At 38.4% G+C, this 10,272-nt stretch overlaps 1 protein-coding gene across 1 annotated transcript; it reads left to right on the top strand.

Annotated features, from left to right (window-relative positions):
- Window positions 1–279: 279 nt before the first annotated feature.
- fam20a (FAM20A golgi associated secretory pathway pseudokinase) lies at window positions 280–9,867 on the top strand. The gene is made up of 11 exons (XM_063003442.1): window positions 280–698; window positions 2,201–2,394; window positions 2,670–2,720; window positions 4,371–4,449; window positions 4,570–4,662; window positions 5,725–5,840; window positions 6,380–6,560; window positions 6,818–6,927; window positions 8,956–9,037; window positions 9,114–9,173; window positions 9,589–9,867. The coding sequence occupies exons 1-11, from the start codon at window positions 358–360 to the stop codon at window positions 9,854–9,856; spliced, it is 1,575 nt and encodes a 524-aa protein (XP_062859512.1). The 5' UTR covers window positions 280–357; the 3' UTR covers window positions 9,857–9,867.
- Window positions 9,868–10,272: the final 405 nt, after the last annotated feature.

The raw sequence follows: 10,272 nt of genomic DNA on the forward strand, positions 1-10,272 counted from the left end.
GCACACTTTTAATTACACACACATTATACTTGTCTGTGTGACTGGTATTCTAACTCATTGCATGTGTGTGTGTATAATTATGTGTCTGAGTGTGTGTGTGTGTGTGTGTGTGTGTGTGTGTGTGTGTGTGTGTGTGTGTGTGTAACTACATGTGTAGTGGGAAGCAGCAGGTGGAGCTTCAGGCTGCAGCAGTAACGTCCCATTTGTCTGAGCTCCAGTTAAAAAAGGTCTGTTAGAGGAGAAACATACTCAAACACAGCAGAAGATCTTCTACATCCTGGTCCATTTGGAATAACATAGCATGGTCACATATCAAATCTTGAGTTTTTATCTTGTGTTCACACACTGACGATCAGAATGAGGAGGGACCGCTTCCTGTTGATCGTCACACTGCTCATCATTTTGTTTCTCGATTTCTATTTTATTTTGCTACCCAGGCTCAGAACCTGGTCCCATCGTTCCTGGAGAGTGAGCTGCAACTGTCGTGGGGCGAATGCTAGCAATGTATATACTGAGCAGGTCTCCCAAAAATGGCTCTCAAGCCCAAACTTCACATCTGAACAGGGGTCCAAGCTGGAGAGGCTTTTTAAACACCCACTGTACAACATTGGTGTACCAGAGCTCACTGCGGCCGAGCAGCTAATGGAGAAAGAACAGCTGATGGAATATTATAAAAGGAGAGTGGCACGATGGGAAAGGTGAGTGACATTGACCAGGTTGTGGGCACAATAGTACCAGCTTTGGGTTCATTTGGTTCACAGGGAGCCATTTAATATTATTTAAATACTAATTAATGTAAACATGTATACAAAGTCTTGACAGTTAAAAAAAAAAAGTCAGGGGTGTGTTAATGCACACTGGATCCACCACAACCCTGACCAGTGTATTTTTTACACCTGTAAAATTCAAAGAGGTCACACTAGCAGATTCTGGATTAGTTAGCAAGTAATTGTGGACAAAAGGATCAACTGTTTAAGACACAAGTGCAAAGTCTGTTAAAAACCAGAACTAAGGTCAGGATCATCTACTGATCTGCTGGTTTAAAGGTTTGTGTGTCCAAACTTGAAATACTTTTATTTTAATTACATCATTTTAAAGGTTTATGTACATGTGTATTGTAACATGGGGGGACAGGACAGGGTCAAGGTCTCCTTACTCTGTTAAAAGGCTTCATTAAGCTAACAGAAATGCTCTTTTATTCACAGAAATGTTGCTTCATAACCTGAAGTTCATCATAACCTAAAACACACTGACCTACTGAAATCACTACAAAACACATCAATGTTTGTTAACGTTTAAGTCTGAGCTTCAGCTGAGCCACTCAGGGACATTCAGAGCCGTGCCCAAATCCAAAAACCCAAAACCACTCCAGTGCTGTTCTGGTGAACAATACATTTTGATAGAGCAGCATCTCTAATCACATACTGTACTGGTTACCAACGTGTTTTCTGACTTTAATTTTAAAAACTTTAATAAACAGGCAAAATGCCTGTAATGACACTAAAATACTAAAAAACTAAACATTTTTGGAATATTTAATGACAAATTATGTATCAGTGTCATTTCTATCAGTGTCTGTATATGACGTTTATAAATATTAAGTATAAAATAAAGAGAAAACACAACATACACAACAACATTTATCACATGAAAGCATTTTCAGTAATACTAACAAAGTCTGCGAGCAAATATTAGCAGATGGATCAATATTTCAGGTAAAGGTTCAGGTCAGTGCTACATTTAACTACTTCATACAAGTCTTGAAGTGAGATGCACCAATCTAAACTGTATAAAATGTATACACCATTTAAAAAAAAAGAAACAATACAATTCATAACTTTAAATTGTTCAAAACATTATTAAGAGAATGAAACAGAGTGGATTTCCTGTTATGATAAACTTTAGCAGTTTTACCAGCACTCACCAATTATACATTTTACTTTATTTGTAGACGAGCTGACGGCTTCGTCAATGCACTAAAAAGCCCACTTGAGCTTTTATTTAACAAAACAACCCCCCCCCCCCCCCCCCGATCCACTCCTATCATACTTACTTATCGTTGTTATGTAAAAATGAATTTTTGAGAATGCAAAGAATAATCTGAGTAAGAATTAATTTATAACATTATTTTAAAGATAAAGTTTGACATTAACAGTAAAACATTAAAGTCCATAAATAAAATGAAAAATCTTTTTGGCAGACAGCAGAAGTTTTATGTTGAAGCTGCAGCAGCATCAAACATCTCAATTCCTGACAAATCTGTGACCTTTAACCCTGACGCCAGTTGGCTTAAATTCCATTCAGGAATAAATCGTTATGCACTGTATTCCCGAGATGACCTGGGAATCAACCAGCTACTGCAGGATATGAACAAGGCCAACATCATCAGCGCCGGTGAGTAATTATTATTAATCCTAACCCTAACTTCACAATCCATTCCTGTATTAATAATTAATGACCCAACACACAAAAATATTGATTATAGAGTTATGCTTATGTAAAAATCATAAATAATACAAGCACAAGAACTACCGTACTCGCTGTAGCCACATCACGGTAATATACACGACCACAAGTTTACACGACCTGTTTTTATAAGTCTTTAGCAAGTTTTTGATGTTTTTAATTGAGAACGGGGTAAAACCTGATTAAATCTTTCATTATTTCAGATTACACCCAGGATGAAAAAGCACTGAAAGGGTCGTGTGATTGCTCACAGGGTAAGATTTACTATTCGACTCCGATTCTCCCTAAACTTTAATTTCACATCACTTGGCCAAAAGTATGTGCACATGTGAACATTACATTTAGTGCTTGTTGAACATTTGATCCAGCTCATTGTTTCACTTCACAATAACGAACGTAATGAACAGGACACATCTAGCAGAAACACTTTTTTGTATTATTGGAAACGGGTGTGGGTGAAACAACAAAAATAACACATAAGAAAGAGTGTCCACAAACTTATGGCCATGTATCTGACAGCAGAAAATAAACCTGCACTTTAAACTTTTGTGTCTGCTTTATAAAATGTGTTACTGAACTTTACAGATTTACTGAACAGATTTAAATCTAGACAGTCTGCGTCGGCTATTTTAATGCAACTGAGTCTCAGACGCACATTAAAGCCACACTGGGGTTTTGGTAAACTTGCCATGACCAAGCCCTCTAAACACCAGCTACCAGTTTAAATAAAACCCTCTGTAATTAAACTCTCGCATTGTCCAAAAAGAGAATATTCTAAACCACAAAAGCACCAACGCAGACAGTTTATTTAGGGCACAATGCAGAACAAACTCACTCAGATAAAACACACAAGCAAAAATAAAAATCCTACAAATAAATCAGTGTGGAGTTTTATATTAAAACATGAATTCATTAAAGAATAGACCTATATAATGATTAACTCTGCAGTAACAGTGAAAGATGAAAACACATACGAGGGATCTTCAGAAAGTTTCCTCACGTGTATATTGTGGTTCTGCTCGGTGAGGGTGGAGGAGGAGGAATCACTCGTGTCTCAGAGACCGAGAGACGCTTATAGTCCTGATTTAGCTCCATCTGATTTACACCTTTTTGGACGCTGAGAGAAGCTTTAAGGGGAAGAAGATTTTCATTTACTAACACGATTTCTGGTAGAGTTGGCCCATCTTATTCAAGTTTGTTGAAGGCATCAAAATCTAAATATTTTCTTTCTATTTTTATCAGTTAAATAAAGATTCAGTAGAATAAACACATCACAGGTTTTTTTTTCTTTTTTCTTTTGCTGAACGTCCCAACTTTTTTCATAACAGCGTTTGTCATTTTATTAATATTTTGTATATTCGTTAACTTTTGTGTACCAGCTTGTAAATTAGCTTCAACTATTTTAATAGAAACACATTTTACTTTATTTGTAGACGAGCTGACGGCTTCGTCAATGCACTAAAAAGCCCACTTGAGCTTTTATTTAACAAAACAACCCCCCCCCCCCGATCCACTCCTATCATACTTACTTATCGTTGTTATGTAAAAATGAATTTTTGAGAATGCAAAGAATAATCTGAGTAAGAATTAATTTATAACATTATTTTAAAGATAAAGTTTGACATTAACAGTAAAACATTAAAGTCCATAAATAAAATGAAAAATCTTTTTGGCAGACAGCAGAAGTTTTATGTTGAAGCTGCAGCAGCATCAAACATCTCAATTCCTGACAAATCTGTGACCTTTAACCCTGACGCCAGTTGGCTTAAATTCCATTCAGGAATAAATCGTTATGCACTGTATTCCCGAGATGACCTGGGAATCAACCACGCCATTTTAACGTGCATTTAAATTGCTAATTAAGAAAAAAAAATTAATACATTATTTTTTATCTCTTTAATCAGTGGTTAAGCCCAGTGGGCATCACCTGAAGCTTGCACTCAAGTTCCAGGACTTTGGAAAAGCAATGTTTAAACCCATGAGGTAAGACGTGTTCTTTTTTTGGCTGATTCCATATTAGGCGTCGTCACAGCGGATAATTCTGGTTCACTGAGCTGATTTGGCTAGTGTATCGGCCTATAAATATATACATTGATTTTCCAGACAAGAACGTCATGAGGAAACACCGGAGGACTTTTTTTATTTCGTTGACTTCCAAAGACACAACGCTGAGATTGCCTCATTTCACCTGGACAGGTTTGGTGTTTAATCCTTTGTAGAAAAAGTTACACTTTAATGTTATATATTTAACATTATATATTCATTGTTAAAGCCAACACTACAAAATTCAATTTCTCCAAATCAAGTATATATTTAATAATGATGTTTACTAATGATATATTACTATATATTATTATGATCATAAGTAAGATGTCGGTACCATATTAAAGAGTGTAAATTTTAAATGGTGAGTTTGCAACTATGGGCTTTTGTATTTCAGGGATAAATTACAATGATTTATTACACAGAATAAATCTGTGTAATAAGATTTATTCCCACACACACACACACACCCGCACGCACACACACACACAGAATAATGAAATATAAGGACAGTTTGTAGGTTTAACATTAGTACAGATGCTGGTTTGTCTGGAGTCTAGGGTTAGCAATCCCTCTGGTTTAGCAATCTCAAAACTGCAATAATACTAAACCCTTAATCTACATAATCACCTCTCATCACCCACCCAATGCCAGTAGCTACTGTGAACACTTCAATAAAGACAAAGCTCATTTCTTCTAGTAAAAACCACTAAAACCAATTACACAGAAGATCCTGAACATGTCGGGACAGATTTCTCAGGCTGTGTGTGAGAACTTTACTCTCCCAATGTGCTGTGGCTAAATCAACGGCTAAGTGATCCTGAAACTCTGAGATTTAGATTCTTTTTATTTATTTTTGGGGTCACTGGGTTTATTAGTGTTACACACGCAGCCAGGCTGACCAGCGTATCTTATATTTTTAATTTAATGGTTCAGGTGGTCTAACAGTCTAACATGATTGTTAACCTAGCTGCTTTTTTTTTACTATTTTCACTGCATCAGGTCCATCATCTCCACCTCAGCCATTACATCCACTAACTCCATCATGCCCACCACATCCACTTTGCCCACTACCACCACCATCTTCACCTTATTTACCTATAACATCAACACAGTACTTTTGATATTGTATAACAATTAAATCACATTATTATATCATACCTGTTTTATATTAACACATTATTACATTACAAGTAAATGAAGAATGACTTTCAGAGTGCTGGATTTCCGGAGAGTGCCCCCTGTGGTTGGGAGGCTCGTTAACATCACAAAAGAGATTTTATACACTACGTACAACGAGGAACTACGCAGTGTCTTTTTCATCTCACCAGGTAACCTCACCCATTTACACTTCACCAATTTATACTGGATCCATTCACACCTCAATTACATCTTACTTATTTTCACCACACTCACTTCCTTCATTCATACATCACCCATTCATAGCTTACTCAAACCTCATTTATTTACTGCAAACCTTCACATCCTAACTCATTTAAACCTCAAACCATCAAACAGATTCTCAAATCTCATCATGAGCAACACAGAGCCACAGTGGCAGGAAAACGCCTCAGATATTATAAACAAGAAACCTTTAGAGAATCCAGACTCAACAGGAACCTTCATACTAAAGTTCAATTAAATAGATTCTGTATGCAAACCACATTCCACATACTGAAAACCCTAACCCTAGTAAACCACAGTAAAATCAAGAATCTGTCATGTTCCAGTGTTTTTACTGATTAACTTTATTGTGCATTTATACATTTCTTTAGCACTACAGTTTTAGTATTTTGAATGAACTGGAGCTGGACACGTCCAGTAAAACAGATTGTTGATGTAAATTTGTTCTATTGTTTCTCCCGGTTAGCAAACAACACGTGCTTTTTTGCTAAGTGCCTGTACGTGTGTAAGACCGAGTACGCAGTGTGTGGCCAGCCAGACCTTCTAGAAGGATCCATGTCAGCCTATCTGCCTGGACTGAGCATCGCCCCCCGAATCTCCATCCCCAGCCCTTGGATCCGCTCCTACACCTTTACAGGCAAAGAGGAGTAGGTATAACCACGGCAAAAACTCAAGTATTCTAACATGTCTAATGATACTACCGTGTCAGTTATTTTTATTTAAACTATATACTGATTATCTTTATAAAGTTATTTACTGTTTCTAAAAAACACAGTCAAATGTAAGAATGTAGTACACAAATTGACATTAAATAATACTTTTAACACTTTTTGAAGATTTAATCAGTAAGTGTAAATGTTTCTCAGACTGAACGTTTCTCACCATTATTATTTGATTATTTTAGGTGGGAAGTAAATCCATCGTACTGCGACACCATTAAAAGACTCTACCCTTACAATTCTGGAAACAGACTACTCAACATCATCGACATGGCTATATTTGACTTCCTAACAGGTACATAAGCATTCAGTAAATTACTAAAAGTAAGTGGACAGCCTCCAAACACACAAAAAAAAGTGCACTGTCTCAACTCAACTCAACTTTATTTATAGAGCACTTTAAAACAACAGCAGCTGTGACAAAGTGCTGTACATAGATAATTATAAAACATAAAACAAACGGTAGAAACAATGAGAAGATAAAAACAATAAAAACAATAAAAGAAATAAATGAAACAAATGAAACGATAAAAACTAATAAGGCAAATAAAACAAGAGCAAAGTCTCATGCTGGATTGAAAGCCAAGGAATAAAAATGGGTTTTAAGACTAGTTTTAAAAATAGCCAGTGAAGAGACCTGTCTAATATGGAGTGGTAGGTTGTTCCATAATTTAGGGGCAGCGATTGAAAAAGCTCTATCCCCCAGAGCTTACGATTTGACCTTGGCACCTCCAGGAGCAGCTGATCAGCTGACCTGAGGCACCGAGCAGAAGTGTGGGGATGGAGCAGCTCAGCGAGGTAAGGTGGGGCAAGTCCATTTAAAGATTTAAAAACAAACAACAGAATCTTAAAATTTACTCTGAAATGCACAGGCAGCCAATGGAGGGAGGCCAGAATGGGGGTTATATGCTCTCTCTTACATGATCCCATTAAAAGTCGGGCGGCAGCATGTTGCACTAACTGGAGACGTTTGAGGGAGGACTGGCTGACTCCAAAATAAAGTGCATTACAGTAGTCCAGCCGAGATGTGATGAAGGCATGGATCACTGTTTGAAAGTGCCCATGTGAAAGGATTGACTTCACCTTTGCCAGCTGCCTCAAGTGAAAAAAGCTGGATTTGACTACTGCACCAATTTGACGGTCCAATTTAAAATCACTGTCCATCTTAAAACCCAAGTTAGAGATTGTATGCTTCACATACTGTGTCAAAGGGCCCAAATCAACAGGAGGGGCTTCACAAGAACCACTGGTACCAAACACCATCACTTCTGTTTTCTTTTCATTGAAATTCAGAAAATTTAAGGCCATCCAGGCTTTAATGTCATTAAGACATAACAGAAGTGGCTTAATAGAAAAAGCATCTTTCTTCTTCAGCGGGACATATATCTGACTGTCATCAGCGTAGCAATGAAATGAGATGCCATGCTTTCTCAAAATGGAGCCCAGTGGAAGCAGATAAAGTGAGAAGAGGAGGGGTCCTAAAATTGAGCCCTGTGGAACCCCATACGGCAGGGGAGCTGAGGAGGAGTCTGAACCAGCAAAACTCACACACAAAGTTCTGTCCATCAGATAGGACCTAAACCATTCCAAAGCACTACCACGGATGCCCGCTAGGTGCTGCAACCGGGAAACTAAAATGTTATAATCCACTGTGTCAAAAGCCGCAGTTAGATCCAACAGGACAAGGATCATATGGTCACCAGAATCATTGGCCAGGAGGATGTCGTTGAAGACCCTAAGCAACACTGACTCTGTGCTATGGAGGGTTTTAAAACCAGACTGAACGACCTCCAGGATATTATGCTCATAAAGAAAAACTTTCAGCTGAGCATAAACAACTTTCTCCAAGATTATTGAAATAAAGGGCAGCTTGGAAATAGGCCTATAATGCAGTTCATGTCATGCAGTTCATGTCATTCCAATGTCTGTGGAATGACATGAACTGCAGAGTTCAGAAGATCTCATAAAGAACCTTTATAGCACAGAACCTTTCCACCAAGTCAAACATCAACCCTGTTAGTTCTGCTCGACTTATCAGTGTTACTGTAGAAAGAAGCCACGAAGCTCACATGAACCTGCAACCACCAGGTGATAGACACAGTTTGCTGTAGAAGAAGTTGATTGGCCGCCACGTTCAAAATGTCTGTTGGAAGGGTTTTTTTTTTAAAGTTGAGTTTGCAAAAGTGACTCAATTTCATATAAATGTACATGGAACAGGGTGGGATTTTTTTATGAGTCCACATACTTCTGGCCATGTAGTGTAAATGCTGCTACTACCGCCTTAAATGTTCTGTTTTTTGTTTGTTTTTTATGACATTTTTAGGGAACATGGACCGACACCACTATGAAATCTTTACTAAATTCGGTGATGAGGGATTTCTGCTGCACCTCGACAATGCCAGAGGGTATATGCCAAATCTTTTATACAATAATCTGTTTTATTTGTAATATAATTGTTCATGCTCAGCTAATGTGGTACAGATTTGGGAAGCACTCCGTTGATGAAATATCAATCCTGGCACCGCTAACCCAGTGCTGCATGTAAGTACATGTTTCTTCTATTAAGGAAATGCTTTTGTTTTGTATTTTTACTCAGTGACAATACTCATCAGTCAGCTGAAATGAGTGTAAATGTATTTAATCTGTCCAGAAATGTGTATAATAAAAGTGGTATCAAAGTTTATTCCTACATTTGCCAAGAATTGTCAGTTTACATTAGCAGTTAGCATTATAATATTCTAGCTTAGCAAAACTTTGTATCAAGGGTTCTTACACATCTACACGTTTTCATCCGTCATCATAAGACAGCTGAATAAATCTCAATGTTTTAGTTTAGCAGCAGAAAATGGTTTAACACTACATTCAAACTGAAAGAAATGTAGAAAAAGATATTATAACAAGTTTATAAATGCAGTTATTGTTCTGATGGTTCTTCTGTCCTGGTTCTTTCTTATAGAATCAAACGCTCTACGTTACTCCGGTTGCAGCTGCTGGTTCAAGCTGAATACCGTCTGAGTGATGTGATGAGGGAATCGTTAATGCAAGACCCACTCAGACCCATCCTAACAGAACTACACCTACAGGCCCTCGATCGAAGACTGGCCCACGTGGTCCGGACCATCAACCGCTGCATAAAGAAACTCGGTGAATCCAAGGTGGTAGTGAAGGACTTTGTGGAGGTTTCTGGTGTTACTTCAGACAAACACCAGGGAAAGAGCAGATGATACTTATCGATGGGGGAAGGGGGGGGGGGGGAGAAGGGAGGGAAGGGGGGGGAGAGAAGGGGGGAGAGAAGGGGGGGGGAGAAGGGGGAGAGAAGGGGGGGGGGGGGGGGGGAGAGGGGGGGGGGGGGAAGAAGGGGGGGGGGGGGAGAAGGGGGGGGGGAGAAGGGGGGGGGGGAAGGGTCAGAGATATCACTGGATCACTAATAAATGAACGCTTCTGCACTGAGACCTGAATCAGGTCCAAAAGAGACTGTTAGATCTAATTTCCTTCATGGACAAATATGTTCACTGACCTATAGATGCAGAACTCAGAATGAGGAGCTACAGATCAGAACTTCATGTTCACTGGACTAGGAACCCAAAGCTGCAGGATGGTAAATATATACAGAAGATTAGATATTCTGGAGAAGATTTAG

Source organism: Trichomycterus rosablanca, chromosome 10 (assembly GCF_030014385.1).
Source record: "Trichomycterus rosablanca isolate fTriRos1 chromosome 10, fTriRos1.hap1, whole genome shotgun sequence".
NCBI lineage: Eukaryota > Metazoa > Chordata > Actinopteri > Siluriformes > Trichomycteridae > Trichomycterus > Trichomycterus rosablanca.